The 20,139-nt window shown below is 35.6% G+C and overlaps 1 protein-coding gene across 3 annotated transcripts in view; it reads left to right on the plus strand.

The window, feature by feature from the left end:
- Window positions 1-5,486: 5,486 nt before the first annotated feature.
- Window positions 5,487-20,139, plus strand: part of RAD54B (RAD54 homolog B) — a 107,977-nt gene continuing 93,324 nt past the window's right edge. The window contains exons 1-3 of one of the 3 annotated variants that reach the window (XM_036933194.2): window positions 5,487-5,589; window positions 8,359-8,509; window positions 13,587-13,758. In XM_036933194.2, coding sequence (XP_036789089.2) covers window positions 8,375-8,509; window positions 13,587-13,758 — 307 coding nt within the window. In that variant the 5' untranslated portion in view covers window positions 5,487-5,589; window positions 8,359-8,374. Of the gene's footprint in view, window positions 5,590-5,610; window positions 5,837-6,056; window positions 6,391-8,358; window positions 8,510-13,586; window positions 13,759-20,139 lie in introns of those variants that run through there. The other 2 variants (XM_057497893.1, XM_057497892.1) reach the window with 2 other exon arrangements.

Here is a 20,139-nt window from a genome sequence, read left to right on the forward strand (position 1 = left end):
TTAATGACCTTATTCTGGTTAGTATATTTATCTTGTTATATATTCTTGGGTTTTAAATGGAATAAAACTTTGAGGTATTCATTTGGAAAAGAAATTTGCATGGTTTTCATTTTAAAGCAAAGGGAAAGACTAAACCAAATAAAAATTCTTAAATTTTTTTCAAGTTAATAAATCTTAACATGATTTAATTTGGCAAACTTTATGTTATTCTTGTGAAGGTCTCTTTGTTTGCTAAAGAGAGGCTTTGGGAGTATTATGTAAAGCTTTGGACTAAAACGAGCCTAAAGGACACTCTTCAGTCTGCAGTTGCTTTAAATTGTTGAATACTGCCTTTTGATGTTCTGGAAACCCTGGAACAGTACTATTGCTATTTACTCTGACATTCCACCTGGGCCTTTTAGAATAACTTGGGTCCTCTGGAATCATTGTTTCCTTTAAGTTAAATAAGTAATCAGGATTCACCTGTAAGCCACAGTCATGTAAAAATAAATATTATCCAAAGCTGCATCATTAATGTGATATTTGAAAAAGCTGTTCAATAATTTATCTCCAAAATTCATTTCAATGAAAAGGCAGAAAAATCAGAAATGAAAAAAGCTAGGTGCTAATCACGGTTTCACCATCCTTACCTTACTGTGTCATAGGAACAAATTAAGTAATCAGTGGGCTTCTCTTTTTGCATATATTCTGAAATATAAAATAGAACACAGAATATACATGGTGTGGAGGAGAGTATGAATCAGAAGAAAAATGTTATTACAGATATTTATTGTAGAGTTAAAGTAAAAAGTAGCATGCTGCCCAGAACTGAAATGCAGTGGCTATGAGACAACTGGGATAAACAAAGCTGAAAAAAGAAAGTAAGCACACAGAAAGGAGGTATCCAAATTCTTTTTCTCCACTCCACTGCCCCCAGAAGAAATGTTCCCAACATTACCAATAATCACAAATTAATGTTGTTAATTCAAAATTAAGAAACTTTTACCACCAGTAGTTCTAATGTTGACTTGAGGATGAGGCATATGGAGTCCTTACAAAAAATATTTAGTGGTGATAACACATTAGTATTTAATGATCAAAGAAGGAAAGGGAATGAACTTAAGTTTGCCAAAATATTTGTTTCCAAATAATTGGCATCTACATAATTGCCTAGATGAAGATTTTTCAAAAACGATTCACTCTTCAGTGTAATGGCTTTACATGTTGATTTCTCTAAATTTCCAACTTAGATCTCTCCTGTGATGCCACAGATTTGCATCTTGACATCTTCACCAGATGTTTAGTAAGTACCTTAAATTTGACATACCTAAATTGATCTCTTGATATTCACTCCATGATAACTACCCCACTGCTATCTTCTTTTTCTCAGTAAATGGCAACTCCATGCTTCCAGCTTCTCAGGCCAAAAACCTTGGAATCATCCTTACATACTGTTTTTCTCTCACACTCGACCTCTGATCTGGCTTCTATTCTAGATTCCAACTGTTAATCACTTCTGCTGCAGCCACCCTAGGCCAAGCCACCATTATCTCGTCTGAAGTATGGTAATAGCCTCCTAGCTCAGCTCAAAACCCTCTAATGGCCTCCCATTTCAGAATAAAAGCCAGAGTTCTACATGACTCCCTGTCCCTCTTAATATTTCTTTGACCTCATTTACTGCTCTCTGAACTCACTCTGCTTCAGTTACCACCACCTCACTGTTCCTACTGACCCTAAGTACATTATTACCAAAGGACCTTTGTTCAGGGAAACCTTCCCTGGATACCCAATCTAAAATTTCAGTACCCTCCATCTCTGCTTTACTCTTCTCCTTACCACTTTTCATGAACACTACATAGTTTACTTATTCATCTTTTCAATCAGTTGTTTCTCCATCAGATTGCAAGTTCTGTAAAGATAGGGATTTTTGTCTGTTTTACCCACTACTATACCCCCAGCACCCGCTGTGACTGGCACATAGTTGGCTGTCAATAGTTGTGGCCTGAATGAAGATATTTCACCTCACTGGTAGAATTTGTGATTGAAATGCAGAAAATTACCAATCATTTATTTATGTAATAAATTATGTTAATACTGATAAATAGTTGTATTTTTTAATTGAAGTACAGTTGATATACAATATTATATTGGATTTAAGTGTACAACATAGTGGTTTGACAGTTATATACATTATTAAATGCTCACCCCAATCAATGTAGTTACTATCTGTTAACACAGAAAGATATCACAGTATTATTGGCTATATTCTCTATGTTGTACTTCCATCCCCATGACTAATTTATATTGTAATTGAGATTTTGTGCCTCTTTATCCATTCAATTTACCCACCTACCTCAACCCCTCCCCCATTGTAACGACCAGTCTTCTCTCTGTGTCTGAGTTTATTTCTGTTTTATTCATTTGTTTCGTTTTTTTAGATTCCACATTGTTTCTCTACCTGACTTATTTCACTTAGCATAATACCCTTGAGGTCCATACGTGTGGTAGATGGCAAGATTTCTTTATTTTCTTCTTTTTTTACAGCTGAATAATATTCCATGTATATAGGTACCACATCTTCTTTATCCATTCATCTATTGATGGATACTTCAGTTGCATCCCTATCTTGGCTACTGTAAATAACAGCAATAAACATAGGAGTGCATATTTCTTTTCAAATCAGTGATTTTGTTTTCTTCAGGTAAATTCCCAGAAGTGGAATTGCTGTGTCATATGGTATTTCTATTCTTATTTTTTTGAGGAACCTCCATACTGCTTTTCAAAGCAGTTGGACCCATTTGCAGTCCCACCAACAGTTTAGGAGGGCTCCCTTTTCTCCACATCAAAGCAGCTGGACCCATTTGCAGTCCCACCAACAGTCTAGGAGGGCTCCCTTTTCTCCACATCCTTGCCAATACTTGTGAAGATAAATAGTATTGTTTCTGCCTAAAATGACAGGAATATTCCTATCCGATCTTTATTTAATATCATAAAATAACATATCTCATGATGGTAATTTTTATTATTTATTTTTGTTTATTTTTTTAAGGTATCATTGAGAGACAATCTTATGAAGGTTTCACATGAGCAACATTGTGGTTACTACATTCACCCATATTATCAAGTCCCCCCTGACACACCCCATTGCAGTCACCATCCATCAGTGTAGTAAGATACTACAGAGTCACTACTTATCTTCTCTGTGCTATACTGCCTTCCCCGTGACCCACCTACCTTATGTATGTTAATCATAATGCCCTTTAATCCCCTTCTCCCTCCCTCCCCACACACCTTTCCCACCCCCTTCCCTTTGGTAACCAGTAGTCCCTTCTTGGAGTCTGTGAGTCCGCTGCTGTTTTGTTCCTTCAGTTTTGGTTTGTTGTTGTACTCCACAAATGAGGGTAATCATTTGGTACTTGTCTTTCTCCACCTGGCTTATTTCACTGAGCATACTACCTTCGAGCTCCATCCATGTTGTTGCAAATGGTAGGATTTGTTTTCTTATGGCTGAATAATATTTCATTGTGTATATGTACCACATTTTCTTTATCCATTCATCTACTGATGGACATTTAGGTTGCTTCCATTTCTTGGCTATTGTAAATAGTGCTGTGATAAACATAGGAGTGCATATGTCTTTTTGAATCAGGGATCTTGTTTTCTTCTGGTAAATTCCTAGGGGTGGAATTCCTGGGTCAAGGGGTATTTCTATTTTTACTGTTTCAGGAACTTCCATACTGCTTTCCACAATGGTTGAACTAATTTACATTCCCACCAACAGTGTATGAGGTTTCCCTTTCTCCTCATCCTTGCAAGCATTTATTGTTCCTTGCCTTTTGGATGTTGGCCACCCTAACTGGTGTGAGGTGATATCTCATTGTGGTTTTAATTTGCATTTCCCTGATGATTAGTGATGTGGAGCATCTTTTCATGTGCCTGTTGGCCATCTGAATTTCTTCTTTGGAGAAGTGTCTGTTCAGATCCTCTACCCATTTTTTGATCAGGTATTTTCTTTTTGGGTGTTAAGGCTTGTGAGCTCTTTATATATTTTGGATGTTAACTCCTTGTTGGAGATGTCATTTTCGACTATATTCTCCCATACTGTAGGATGACTTTTGGTTCTACTGATGGTGTCCTTTGTTGTGCAGAAGCTTTTTAGTTTGATGTAGTCCCACTTGTTCATTTTTGCTTTTGTTTCCCTTGTCCGAGGAGATGTGTTCAGGAAAAAGTTGCTCATGTTTATATTCAGGAGATTTTAGTTTATCTTTTTTATCTGAGAGTTTTATGGTGTCAGGACTTACATTCAGGTCTTTTATCCATTTTGAGTTTACTTTTGTGTATGGAGTTAGACAATAATCCAGTTTCATTCTCTTACATGTAGCTGCCCAGTTTTGTCACTACCTGTTGTTGAAGAGGCTCTCATTTTCCCATTCATGGTCCTTTACCGTATATTAATTGGACATATATGTGTGCGCTTATATCTGAGCTCTCTATTATGTTCCATGAAGATGATAATTTTTATTTTAAAAAAAAGGTTGATTTCTTCCCCTCCTCACAGACTATTCCTAAAATTAAAGTAGCTCGCTTGAAATGTACTGTTTCAAAGAAAATCATCTAGTTGCTATGTTTTAGAAGTGTGATTATGCATAACAGTCATAATTTTGCTGTTTATTCTTATCCTTACTATAGAAAACTAACCCTAACTTTTAAAACAGAGGAACTTTTGCTGTTATAACATCTTTGTTTGAAACACTACTTTTGTCAAGAGTTAAAATCCAAACATTTCAAATAATTTAGTATATTAAAAGTGATAGTTCCTCTACTACACTTTGGTAAAATTTAATATTCCCTAATTCTTCACATATTTTTATAGTTAATCAATTTTGAAAAGCAGGCTGTTTAATGAACACTTCATACACTTTTTAAGTGTTTTGTTCAAACGAGTATTTTCCTAGATACTACAGATGGTGCCCTGTTTTGGTGAGACTTTTATATTAAAAGGCCCATGATCTATGTATTTCTACCTTGTCACCATATTAAAATGTGTACCGCTTTAAAAATGTCAGTTTGCTTATTTGGGCCAGGTACTTTAAAGGGATATATTATTTTAATAAAATTTTTGAAGTAACTTCAGCCCTAAAATGCAGCATAATTTAAGAGCTTTATGGTAAAATCCATTACATTTACGTATTATTTTTCAAAGTAAACATTTACAGCTATGCAGGCCACCAAAGTGCATGAACACATCCACGTATTCTAAGGTTTAAGAAGTATGTGTCATTTGTCTTGAGGCCTGTAGCTTCAGCATCTACGTCATGTTTGACTGTAGAGACCAAATAAAACACTTTTTCCATTGAACCACAAACCTGAATTAAACTCGGAAACGCTTAAGAAGAAACGCAAAGGGGCATGCGCAGTGATGTGGCGAATTCGTCCAATCAGAGACGGGTGGGCGAGGAGCTGCGGCGGAGAACTGGTGCGCACGCGCGGCAAGCTCGTCGCAATTGGCTACGCGGAGGCGGGAGCCTTGAGCTCCTCTGGTGGTGACAGGATCTCTGTCTACGCCAGTTCCTCCTCCTTCGATGCGTGGCTCCTGTCGTCTCCTACTCGGTGGGTCCTTGGAGAGGGAGGCTTGGGAGGCTGCAAAAACCTGTTAGGCTCGTTGGCGACAAAGCGGAGAGAGGCGCCGGAGCAGGCCTGCAAAACAGGAGGGAAGGGAGGGGGCGGAGCGTCCGCGGCCGTCTCCTGTGGGCCCCGGGGCGCGATCTGAAGAGTGAAGGACGCCTGGCTGCTTCCCGGACAGTTGTCCGGAGTCCGCAGCGGGGTTACGTTTGTGGTGGGGTGGCCTCCGAGAGAGGTGACTGGGAGCGGTGGTGCCTCCGCGCCCACTGCGCTTGTAGTGCTTGGATTTTTATCCCCTAGATTAGTTTACACTCTCCCGCATGGTATTAGTAGATTAATTAATGATAAAAATTTTAAGGTATGTTTATTGGGGCCACAAAATCCAAGGAGCAACTTAAGCCATTCAGGCATTTGCCTCCAAAGCTGTATTCTTAATTATCACATATTACACTATTACCCTGTACTACTATGTAATTTAGGCTTTCTGATGTGTTGTAGCTGTTAGCCTGGACTTGCCCTTTTGCTTGGGAGGACAGAAATAGGTAGGTGTTAGAGGCACCATAGAAGTTGTAGCATCATGGCAGGGCTGCCAAATGGGAGCTGTGGGCTGGGAAAAGGGCTCAAGTAGCACTTATTTAAGTAATAGGATGCTGAAGTATTTAGGGGTAAATACTGATGTCTGCAGTTTACTTTGAAATATGTCAACAAATTAGATGGCATGGTGGATACCTAAGGTCGTTTGTAAATGGCAGAGCTATAGAATTCAAGCCCAGGCAGTCTGACTCCCAGGTCAGTTTTCTTCACCACTCTGCTGCTTCTTCTATGCCTACATTCTCAAATCTATTGTTATTGTTTCTTTAGTTACAGGATAAATAGGAGGGTTGAAAAATTAGAAATCATGTATTAGATGTTTAAGAAAGGTTTTTAAGGTTTTAGGGTGTGATTCCTAGAATTTAATGCCAAAAGAAATTTTAGAATCTATTCTATTGTATTTATTTCACAAGTTGAGGATATTGGTTTGGGAGAATTTAAATAGCATGCCCAAATTAAGCATCTCTTAGGTAGCAGCATGAGAACTAGACTCAGGTTTCCTTTTCTACTGCTGATGTTTCTATCTACTTTATTTTTCTAGTATTCCTTTTAAAAAGATGTTAGACGTTTCACAGTATTACAGGGAGGTCTGAGTAAATGCAGAGAAAATAGAACCTATTACATTTCAGTGCTATCTAGAATTTATTACTTTAAGTAGGCTCATCATTATCTTATTTAAATTGAGCTAGTCATCTGAAAGCCTTGAGTTTTTCATTTGCACTTCTCGTACTTTGACCATTAAGTAACAGTATAGTGCAGTACCTAATATCTACCTCTTTTTAAGTCATCTTGTTGAGGTTAGCCTGTGTCAGTTTCAAATTTGTGTCAATTACATATCTAGAAAAATTTAATATTCTACTGATCTATTATAAAAAAATGTTCTTTTGGTATGACTTGTTTGGACAGAATTGGTATTGACTACTGGTATTGCTAAATACTGCTTTTGAAGTAAAAAAATGGTCACAAACCATCTATTTAATAATTTTCTCTAAGATTGTGCTAACAGATATATTTTGCCCTTGAATAAGAAACGTAGAGTGTCCTCCGCTACTAATCCTTCATAGAAAGGCTTGTTATATATCAAACACTCATGTATTTAATCATTTTAACATTGCTGAAGTTAGGAAATGTCTAACCATCAATGACATGTCACAGCTTAATTGGCTGTACTTTTTCTTGGTATATGAAATAATTGTGCATCTTACAATTTATGGCATCTTAGATTTGATCAAATAACTAATGAAAAAAATCTAGTCAATGACACTTTCCTAGCATTTTCATTGTAGAAAATTTGATATATACATAAAAGACCTCAGAGGAAAATAAAGATCATTGGTAATTCTGACATCCAGACATAATCAGGTGGTTATGTTTTTCTATTCATCACTGTATTACTAGTACCAAATTCAAAGAAGGCATTCAGTATTTGTTATATGAATAATTCTATAGCCACTAATAAAAAATTTTTTAAAAGAATGTTTAATGACATGAGAAATGTTTTTGATTTATCAAATGAAAATTGGCTACAAAAAATGATTATAGAAAGGTTGTAGGATACAAGGTTAATATACACGAGGCAATTGCTTTCCTGTTTACTGGCAATGAAATTAAAGGCACAAAACCATTTAAATTACCACCCCCAAAAATGAAATGTTTAGGTATAAGTCTGACAAAGCATATATGATATCTATATGAGGAAAAGTACACAACTCTGATGAATGAAGTGAATGTGCCCTTTGAATTGCCAGAATTTTGAATGAAATCATTAAGAAATAATTGTTAGTGATTTGCAGTGTGTCTGGTATTGAGGTTGGTGCTACTTACAGAGTGGGAAAGAAAACAAGTATAATTGCTACCCTCATGCAGTTTATGGATTAGTGGAATAGAAAAAAAACAAGCTTGATATATGTATGTTAATAATTGTTTCCTTTGATTTCAAAACTAGTATTTAAATTGCATTAAGGACTACATCATCATTATCAAAATTCATATACTGTATCAAAATAACAAAATAAGCTCTTTCTATCTTTTGAACTTGTTTTCCAAGGCTTTTTGCAGGTGTATTCTCTTAGATTTTTAAAGATATGGTGTGGTGATAAGCTGTTTTTATATTTGGAGATGATTCTGTCAGACTCATGGATGATTTCTGTTTTGGGTATTTTTTAGGTCAGTGCTGCCAAATATGAGACGATCTGCAGCACCCAGTCAGTTGCAGGGGAATCCCTCAAAAAAACTAAAATTTGTACCACCAGGAAGAAGTAATCCAAGTCCAAGTGAAGACACAATGAAGCTGAGTACAGATAGAAAATTATTAGAGGTAAAAAAAAAAGTGAAGGAAGCATAATATAGAGAACTATATATATATATATATATATATTTAATTGATGTAGAAGAATTGCCAAGATATATTATTAACAGGTAAAAACAAAGTGCATAAAAATGTACATAGTATCTGAGAACCATGTATTTAAAAAAAGAAGTCATTTAAGGACTTAACTATCTATACTTAACTGCCTATAGGAATTTTCAGTATATCCAAAAAATTCTCCAAAAACCTGAGAATAATGATAAAATAATAATAAAAAAAATGACTGACATGTAGTTGGGTCTATAAAATAAAATTGTAGTAACAGTAAAAAAAACTTTTTCCCCTAATTATTATTAATATTATTAAAAAAATTTTTTGTTAACGTATTATTGATATACACTATAATGAAGGTCTCAACATGAAAATATAGTGTCACTACACTCACCCATACCATCAAGTCCCCACCCATACCCCAATGCAGTCACCATCTGGATGCCACAGATTCACTACCTGCCCTCTCTGTGCTTTTTGTTTGTTGAGGTGTATGAGCTCTTTATATAATTTGGATGTCAACCCCTTATCAGGTATGTCATTTATGAATATTTTCTCCCATACTGTAGGATGTCTTTTTGTTCTACTGATGGTGTCCTTTGCTATACAGAAGCTTTTTAGTTTGATATAGTCCCACTTGTTCATTTTTGCTTTTGTTTCCCTTGCCCGGGGAGATATGTTCATGAAGAAGTCTCTCATGTTCATGTCCAAGAGATTTTTGCCTAAGTTTTTTCCTAAGTTTTATGGTTTCATGACATACATACAAGTCTTTGATCCATTTAAGTTTACTTTTGTGTATGGGGTCAGACAATAATCCAGTTACATTATCTTACATGTAGCTTTCCAGTTTTGCCAACATCAGCTGTTGAATAGGTTGTCATTTACCCATTGTATATCCATGACTCCTTTATCGTATATTAATTGACCACATATGCTTGGGTTAATATCTGAACACTATTCTGTTCCACTGGTCTGTGGGTCTGGGTCTGTTCTTGTGCCAGTACCAAATTGTCTTGATTACTGTGGCTTTGTAGTAGAGCTTGAAGTTGGGAAGCAAAATCCCCCATGTTTTATTCTTCCTTCTCAGGATTGCTTTGCCTATTTGGGGTCTTTTGTGGTTCCATATGAATTTTAGAACTATTTGTTCCAGTTTGTTCAAGAATGCTGTTGGTATTTTGATAGGGATTGCATTGAATCTGTAGATTGCTTTAGGCAGGATGGCGATTTTGACAATATTAATTCTTCCTATCCAAGAGCATGGGGTGAATTTCCCTTTATTAGTGTCTTCTTTAATTTCTCTTAAGAGTGTCTTGTAATTTTCAGGATATAGGACTTTCACTTCCTTGGTTAGGTTTATCCTGGGGATTTTATTCTTTTTTATGCAATTGTGAGTGGAATTGTTTTCCTGATTGATATAGGTCTTTCACTTCCTCGGTTAGGTTTATCCTGGGGATTTTATTCTTTTTTATGCAATTGTGAATGGAATTGTTTTCCTGATTTCTCTTTTTTGCCAGTTCATCATTATTGTGTAGGAATGCAACAGATTTCTGTGTGTTAATTTTGTATCCTGCAACTTTGCTGAATTCCGATATTAGTTCTAGTAGTTTTGGAGTGGAGTCTTTAGGGTTTTTGATGTACAATACCATGTCCTCTACAAACAGTGACAGTTTGACTTCTTCCTTACCAATCTGGATGCCTTTTATTTCTTTGTTTTGTCTGATTGCCGTGGCTAGGACCTCCAGTACTATGTTGAATAAGAACGGGAAGAGTGGACATCCTTGTCTTGTTCTCAATCTTAGGGGAAAAGCTTTCAGCTTCTCTCTGTTAAGTATAATGTCAGTTGTGGGTTTGTCATATATGGCCTTATTATGTTGAGGCACTTGCCCTCTACACCCATTTTGTTGAGAGTTTTTATCATGAATGCATGTTGAATTCTGTTGAATGCTTTTTCAGCATCTATGGAGATGATCATGTGGTTTTTGTCCTTTTTGTTGATGTGGTGGATGATGTTGATGGATTTTCGAATGTTGTACCATCCTTGCATCCCTGAGATGAGTCTCGCTTGATCATGGTGTATGATCCTTTTGATGTATTTTTGAATTCGGTTTGCTAATATTTTGTTGAGTATTTTTGCATCTGTATTCATCAGGGATATTCGTCTGTACTTTTCTTTTTTTGTGGTGTCTTCGCCTGGTTTTGGTATTAGAGTGATTCAGACTTCATAGAATGAGTTTGGAAGTATTCCCTTCTCTTCTATTTTTTGGAAAACTTTAAGGAGAATGGGTATTATATCTTCTCTAAATGTCTGATAAAATTCAGCGGTGAATCCATCTGGCCCGGGACTTTTGTCCTTGGTAGTTTTTTGATTAGCGATTCAATTTCGTTGCTGGTAATTGGCCGGTTTAGATTTTCTGTTTCTTTCTTGGTCAGTGTTGGAAGGTTGTATTTTTCTAGAAAGTTGTCCATTTCTTCTAGGTTATCCATCTTGTTAGCATATAGATTTTCATAGTATTCTCTCATAATTCTTTGTTTTTTCTGTGGTGTCTGTAGTGATTTTTCCTTTCTCATTTCTCATTCTTTTTATGTGTGTAGATTCTCTTTTTCTCTTAATAAGTCTGGTTAGGGGTTTATCTATTTTGTTCATTTTCTCAAAGAACCAGCTCTTGGTTTCATTAATTTTTTTCTATTGTTTTATTCTTCTCAATTTTATCTATTTCTTCTCTGATCTTTATTATGTCCCTTCTGCTGATTTTGGGCCTTGTTTGTTCTTCTTTTTCCAGTTTCAATAATTGTGAATTTAGAGTATTCATTTGGGATTGCTCTTCCTTCTTTTAAAAGGCCTGATCGCTATATACTTTCCTCTCAGAACTGCTTTTGCTGCATCCCACAGAAGTTGGGGTATTGTGCTGTTGTTTTCATTTGTTTCCATATATTGCTTGATCTCTGCTTTAATTTGGTCATTGATCCATTGATTATATAGGAGCATGTTGTTAAGCCTCCGTGTGTTTGTGAGGCTTTTTGTTTTCTTTGTAGAATTTATTTCTAGTTTTATGCATTTGTGATCTGAGAAGTTGGTTGGCAGAATTTCAGTCTTTTTTAATTTACTGAGGCTCTTTTTGTGGCTTCGTATGTGGTCTATTCTGGAAAATGTTTCATGTGCACGGGAGAAGAATGTGTATCCTGCTGCTTTTGGGTCTAGAGTTCTGTAGATGTCTGTTTGGTTCGTCTGTTCTAGTGTCTTTCCTTATTTTCTGTCTGGTTGATCTGTCCTTTGTAGTGAGTGGTGTGTTGAAGTCTCCTAAAATGAATGCATTGCATTCTATTTCTTCCTTTAATTCAGTTAGTATTTGTTTCACATATGTAGGTGCTCCTTTGTTGGCTGCATTGATATTTATAATGGTTATATCCTCTTGTTGGACTGACTCCTTTATCATTATGTAATGTCCTTCTTTAACTCTTCTTACTCTCTTTGTTTTGAGGTCTATTTTGTCTGATATAAGTACTGCAACACCTTCTTTTTTCTCCCTATTGTTTGCATGAAATATCTTTCTCCATCCCTTGACTTTTAGTCTGTGTATGTCTTTGGGTTTGAGGTGAGATTCTTGTAGTCAGCATATAGAGGGTCTTGCTTTTTTATCCTTTCTATTACTCTGTGTCTTTTGACTGGTGCATTCAGTCCTTTTACATTTAGGGTGATTATTGATAAATATGTACTTACTGCCTTTGCAGGTTTTGCATTTGTGGTTACCAAAGGTATTATGGCATGCACACACACAGAGAGGGAGGGAAGGAAAGAGGAAGGGAAAGCAAAAATGAAGCAAAATGTAAACAAATGGTGAATCTGTATAAAGGGTATATGGGTCTTCCTGTTGTTATTTTTGGAATGTTTCTATACAGTTAAAGTTATATCAAAATGATTCAAAAAACGATGACCTTCATAGTTTATTGCTAGAACTTACTTTAAAATCTTATCAGATACATTTTTTTTCAGATATATTTTTTGAATGCCTCTGAAATTTATTTTAATGAATATAGACATACGACAACTGTGTGTGTTATTTGAGTAATTATTTTTAAAAAATCTGTAGCATACTGTGGTAGGCAGATGAATGGTCCTCCCTAAATGTCCATGTCCTCATTCTTGGAATCTGTGAATATGTTACTTTACACAGCAAAGGGGACTTTAACTAGTTGATTAATGTTAAGGACTCTGAGATGGGGAGGTTATTCTGGATTACCTGGGTGTACCCAGCATAATCTCAAAAATCCTTAAAAGTGATGTGGGTAAATTTTACAAGTTTGAAAAGTCATGGAAATGTGTTCTCCCTTAGTGCCTCCAGGAAAGTGATACAGTCCTGCAGATCACCTTGAGTTTAGCCTAGTAAGACCCAAGTCAGAGTTCACAGAATTGTAAAATGATGTTTGCATTGTGGTAAGTCACAAAGTGTGTGGTAATTTGTTACAACAGCAATAGAAAGCTAATTCATACACAAAATGTACCCACTGTTTAGCTCAATAGTTGTCAATTCATGACTAATCTTGTTTGTTTTTACCTCTACAACTTCCTCTGTAGTTCTTCAATGCTCATTATTTTGACGCAAATTCCAGGAATGTGTTTTCATTGGTAAATATTTTAGTGTTTGTCTCTAAAATATAGGACTCTTTAAGAAAATAACACAATGATAGTATCATTATCACAGCTAATAAATGAATAGTATTTAAGTGCAGATTTAAATTTTGAGAAATTTAGCAAGAAAAAGCAATTGACTCTGAGAATGGCATTTTGTGACTCGTTTAAAAACTTCTGATATGTTGGTTAAAATTATAATTTTCATTCTGTTATGTCTTTCAGCTTTTGTAACATTATTAAAACTAGTTTAATAAGCAATAAAAACCAGATTTTTAATTTACTTTAAAATATCTATTTCCTATAGAGAAACTGGGGTAGCTCATACTTTCAAATTAGGAATCTATTATGTAAAAATATGAGAATTAAATTTAATTTCTGCATAAGATACATATATCTTTCTTTTAGGTTGCTACAAATAGGAATACCTTTCTCCAGTCACAAAGCCATCCCAGAATATGCAGTTTAAAGCCTCTGCCTATTGAAGAATGTCCTAAAGAAATTAATCATGGGGATAATTATAGTGGAAAGTACTGCTCTGAAGCATCTGCAATAGTAACGTTAGATCCACTTCATACAGGTAAGACTGCCTTTTATTGATCAGGTTTATACCTGACCAGTCATAGTACAGTATTTATTGTTTAAATCGATTATTTTTAAGAGTGAGTATGTTGTATTTGAAAATTGTTGATGTGCTATCTGAAGATTGTTGGCAGTTCAGATTTTTTTTTATTAAAGTATTATTGATAGAAGGTTTCACATGAAAAAAACAATGTGGTTACTACATTCACCCATATTATTGAATTCTCCCCATACCCCATTTCAGTCACTGTCCGTAAGTGTAGTAAGTTGCCACTGATTCACTATTTGCCTTCTCTGTGCTACACTGTCTTCCCCGTGACCCCCTGCACCATGTGTACTAAACATAATACCCCTCAATCCCCTTCTCCCTCCCACACCCCTCCCCTTTGGTAACTGTTAATCCCTTCTTGAAGTCTGTGAGTCTGCTGCTGTTTTGTTCCTTCAGTTTTGCTTCGTTGTTATACTCCACAAATGAGGGAAATCATTTGTCTTTCTCTGCCTGACTTATTTCACTGAGCATAATATCCTCCGGCTCCTTCCATGTTGTTGTAAATGGTAGGATTTCTTTCTTTCTTATGGCTGAATAATATTCCATTGTGTATATGTACCACATCTTCTTTATCCACTCATCTACTTATGGACACTTAGGTTGCCTCCATATCTTGGCTTTTGTAAATAGTGCTGCGATAAACATAGGGGTGCCTATGTCTTTTTGAATCTGAGAACTTGTATTCTTTGGGTAAATTCCTAGGAGTGGAATTCCTGGGTCAAATGTTATTTCTATTTTTAGTTTTTTGAGGAGCCTCCATACTGGTTTCCACAATGATTGAACTATTTTACATTCCCACCAGCAGTGTGGGAGGGCTTCTCTTTCTCCGCATCCTTGCCGGCATTTGTTGTTCTTAGTCTTCAATGCTGGCCATCCTAACTGGTGTGAGGTTATATCTCATTGTGGTTTTTATTTGCATTTCCCTGATAATTATTGAGGTGGAGCATCTTTTTATGTGCTTGTTGGCTATCTGAATTTCTTCTTTGGAGAATTATCTCTTCATATCCTCTGCCCATTTTTTAATAGGGTTATTTGCTTTTTGGGTGTTGAGGTATGTGAGTTCTTTATATATTTTAGATGTTAACCCCTTGTTGGATATGTCATTTACAAATATATTCTCTCATACTGTAGGATGCCTTTTTGTTCTGTTGATGGTGTCCCTTGCCGTACAGAAGCTTTTAAGTTTGATGTAGTCCCATGTGTTCATTTTTGCTTTTGTTTCCCTTTCTCAAAGAGATGGGTTCAGGAAAAAATTGCTCATGCTTATATTCAGGAGATGTTTGCCTATGTTGTCTTCTAAGAGTTTTATGGTTTCATGACTTACATTCAAGTCTTTAATCCGTTTTGAGTTTACTTTTGTATATGGGGTTAAACAATAATCCAGTTTCATTCTCTTGCATGTAGCTGTCCAGTTTTGCCAACAGCAGTTGTTGAAGAGGCTGTCATTTCCCCACTGTATGTCCATAGTTCCTTTATCATATATTAATTGACCATATATACTTGGGTTTATATCTGGGCTCTCTAGTCTTTTCCATTGGTCTGTTGTTCTGTTCTTGTGTCAGTACTAAATTTTCTTGATTACTGTGGCTTTGTAGTAGAGCTTGAAGTTGGGGAGTGTAATCTCCCCAGCTTTATTCTTCTTTCTCAGGATTGCTTTGGCTATTTGGGGTCTTTTGTGGTTCCATATGAATTTTAGAACAATATTCTCTAGTTCATTGAAGAATGTTGTTGGTATTTTGATAGGAATTGCATTGAATTTGTAGATTACTTTAGGCAGGATGACCATTTTGACAATATTAATTCTTCCTATCCATGAGCATGGCATGTATTTCCATTTATTGGTGTCTTCTTTAATTTCTCTCATGAGTGTCTTGTTGTTTTCATGGTATAGTTCTTTTACCTCTTTGGTTAGGTTTATTCCTAGGTATTTGTTCTTTTAGATGCAATTGTGAATGGAATTGTTTCTTTAGTGGATTCATAGCCATGTAATTCAAATCTTGTACTTTATAATAGGTGTATGCCTAAGACTGTTCGGTGTAAACTTATTGGTCAACTATGGTCTTTCCCTCAGGTACCAAAATAATTGGTTTGTAAAGATTTTAATAATTTTTTTCTTAAAGATCATGTTAACAGTATTAAAATTGGTGAAGTGAACTTGAAATGAGTAAAATTGTTTATTTTTTATACTCCATGGAGTACCTTGAAATCATATTTGAATTATGAAGATATATAATTGGAGGAATACCATACATCTAACAAATTCTCTCACCCTGATTTCTTAATCGAATTAAAATAATGATTTTGTTTCTTTTTGTATCTGTAAGGGGTCAATATTTTTTAAGTAATTAAAAACTAAGTTTGTTCACAGATTTATTTTTGGCTTCATGAAAGGCAGCTTTAAGACTACATTTTTCCAATTTACATTTTGTTCATTTTTTGGTTGAGTAAACAGCTTCAGGGAGAGCACATCATCTGTTAGTCTGTAGAATAGTAATTGCCATACTTAAGATACCAGTGCAAATCAACAAAGAGCCTTAAGTTCTTAACTCTTTTGAGGGAAGTTCTTGAGCTACGTGATGATTAATAAATTTCACCTATGAATGGTTTCATTTCTTATTGGGGCTCAAAGGAATTCTGTATTTTCCTAACTGGTCAGGATCCTTAGTGTCATTTATATGTACTTCATAACTTTCAGCAGCTGTAACTAGCATCAGAAGATACTTGAGGGCTACAGCTAGGGAGCTAAGATCCCTAGAGACAATGCTGGACATGGCGGTTTAGCTGCTGGCCCATCTCACTGCTTTGCTCTCTGTCTTTCTTTCTTCCTTCCACCTTTGTTAGGTGAATATCCTATTTTCCAGGCTTTCTTCTCTACTGCCAAGCCTGTGGCAGGTAAGATCTGTGTATGCCTATTTCTCTTCTATTATGATAGCTAATCTCTTTAACAGAGGATGATGTTAAGACTATGTAGAATATAAGACGTTCTGTGTTACTGATTTGGTGCTTTATTTGTTCTACTATAGTTTCTAATTTTCTTCCCCACTATATATGAGAAGGGAGGTAAGAGTTAAGATAAATTGAAGAGTGAGTTAATTTACTCAGCCCTTAATCCGTTAATCCCTTCTCTGATTTAGTATATTCACTGGACTAGGGAACCTGTGCCAACCTCCTGATACCCTCCTGCCTCTCATTCAGAGAGAGGGTAATTGGGGAAAGAGCACTGTGAGAAACATCTTGTTTTCTGTGATAACTTGCTAGAGAGGGATATTGTATATAGAAAAGTATGGAGATGAAAGACCTAAGTAGTATACATTCCCCTTTTGACTTCTTTTTAATCCTGGCTCGAATCTATCTTGAAGTGAGGTCTACGCCTGTATGTCCCAGTTAAAATATGTCTTCATTTTCCCCCATTACCTTTTTACTTTGAAAAGCTTCCTTCATAGAGAGAAGTTAAAAGAATAATCCAAGTATCATCCTAAATTCAACAATTGTTAACAATTTGCCTGATTTCTCTATTTCTATATGTACTTTTTTTTTTTCCTGGATCATGTGAAGATAAGTCACTGATATCATGCCACATCATCTCTAGGTACTTTGGCATGCAATTCTTAAAATAAATGCTTTCTCCTGCTTACCTACAACATTATTACTCCAAATAAGATTGATAGTAATTTATAGTATTTGATATTCAGTTTATCAATGATGTCATTTATGCAGCTGGTTTAAGTTTGGTTTCTTTCTCAACTGAAACAGCCCTGACAAGTACATTTCCACTCCTGTAGACTCACTGAACACTTTAAGTCTCTTCATAACCTGACATGTTTGCAGGTAACAGTCCTTTCAGGAGAATGAAGGTGTAGGTCTGTCACCAATGACTTGCCCTATGGCTTAGAGAAGGTGCCTTTTTTGGAGGTAGTGTTAGAAGGGTCACTTGTTTTTTTTGTCTATGCTTGGACTTGGGAAAAGTAGTCTGGGAGGTGGGAAATGTAATGGGTTGAATTGTGTCCCCTAAAAAGATTTGTTCAAGGATAAAGCTCTAGTACCTGTTAATGTGACCTTACTGGGAAATAGGGTCTTTGCAGATGTAGTAAAGTGAAGATGAGGTCATATTGGATTAGGGTGGACCTTAAATCCAATGGCTGCTGTCCTTATGAGGAGAGGGAGACACACAAATATAGAGGGAAAAGGCTGTGTGACAGAGGAGGCAGAGATTGGAGTATACAGCTGCAAACCAAGGAGCACCAAGAATTGTCGGCAACTACCAAAAGCTAGAGAGAGGCAAGGAACGATTATCTCCTGGAGTCTTCAGGGAGGGAATGGTCCTGCCACCTACCTTGATTTTGGACTTTGCTGGTTTTCAGACTGTAAGGAAATAAATTTTGTTGTTTTAAGCCATCTAGTCTGTGGTACTTTGTTAGAGCAGTTCTTAGAAACTAATACAGGAAGCCTTAGATGTCCTGATATTCAAAGCTGTATTTACTTTCTTTAGAAACAAAGACATTCTTTCATTCTTTTATTCCTTCTCATTCTGATGAACTATGAGACCATTAATTCTCCCTCAAGCTGTTCAACCATACTATCCTATATTATGTTTTATCTATTTGCCTGACTTTCCTTCACTAAACTGTGACATACAAAGGCAAGAACTTTCTCTTGTTCAGCTTTTACATCAAATAGTGTTTATTCAAAAACATTTTATGACTGAATGAAGGGATCTTGAAAAACTTACAGTTGAGTCCCTTGGCTAATCCTTTGGTTTGAAGGGCTTTAGAGAAGTCAAATCATCAAGGAGAAGCTTGGGACATAGTTTTCAGGTTTTGGTAATATTTGAGAGAATAGTTCCAGAAAGTGTTTGGAACAAAAGTCATATTGTAATGGATAACTGATGAGTGGAAACAGGCAAATGTAGGTAGTGGATATAAGTAAATAAATTATGTAAAAGAAATTTGGTTGTGAAGGGAAGGAGTAGTATCTTGAAAGATACTAGGGACCAGAAAGTTTTTTTTGTTTTGTTTTGTTTTTAGTTTTTATTTGAGAAGAAAGAGGTAGTGAAGAGGCAAAGATTAAAGATAAAAAAGGAATAATGAAATCTCTTTCTGGTGTAGAGATCAGATAAGTGTTTTTTTATAGGGGTCTTAAATCCCTGGAGATTGTTGGACATATTCTCAGGGATTTATAAATTCTCAGAAAAGCTTAGAATTTTGTGTTTTCTTTAAAATGCTGTGAATAAAAGTATATAAGCATATGCTGGATCTTTTGGATGGCTATCTTATAATTATTACTTTACTATTTTGTGCCTGCAAATAAGAACAGAGGTGGACAGATTGTGTGTTATATTCCTAGCAAATAACAGTTTGACCTATTCAAATTGGATGGTCAGAGAATTTGGCTGTTAAGTGCTCTGTTGGAAAAACCTTGTTGAACACAAAATAAAATCTGTGCCAAATCTATTGGTGCCATATTTTGATTAGCAGTTTAGTTCCAGTAAAATATCACTATCATATTAAATTCATGTGATTTTTGAATTTTATTGGTTTTATTTATATTTATAATTGATTTTTTACTGTGATAAAGTATACATAACATAAAATTCAGCATTTTAAAGTATACATGTACAGTATTGTGCAAGCATCACCACTACCTAGTTTTAGGTTCATCATGCTAGAAGGAAACCCTTGACCAGTTAAACAATCAGCACCCCCTACCCCACTGTCTTCTTAGCTCCAGGCAGCTACCAATCTGGTTTCTGTCTCTATGGATTTGCCTAATGTGGATATTTCATACAAACAGAATCATAATATGTAATCCCTTGTGACTTAAAAAAAAAGATTATGCATGCATATGATAAGAAATTTAGAAAGCATGAAGAATACAGCAAAATGTCTCCCTCCCTTGATCCCTAGCTATCTAGTTGCCTTTCCCAGAGGCAAACCAGTTACCAGTATTTTGGGTATCTTTTTTGAGATATTCCATATGTTTGGAGGCATGTTTGCATATATGTATTTTCCTCATACAAATGATTATTCATGAGCTCCACTATTCTATACATTGCATTTTTACTCTAACAGTTTGTCTTTGTAGTCTTTTTGTCAGTACATTTAGCACTACCTCATTCATTTTAAAAGCTATACAATATTCCATTGTATTAATATGCCAAATGTCCTTAACCAGTGCTTTATTAATGGATATTTTGGTTATTTGGGATCTTTTGTTGTTATAAACAAAGCTACAATAAATATCTATATATTATATATATAACATGAGAATATATCCACAGGATTAAATATCTTGGAGTAGGGTGCTGGTCTCAAGGCATAAGCATTTATAATT

Source organism: Manis pentadactyla, chromosome 3 (assembly GCF_030020395.1).
Source record: "Manis pentadactyla isolate mManPen7 chromosome 3, mManPen7.hap1, whole genome shotgun sequence".
Taxonomy (NCBI): Eukaryota; Metazoa; Chordata; class Mammalia; order Pholidota; family Manidae; genus Manis; species Manis pentadactyla.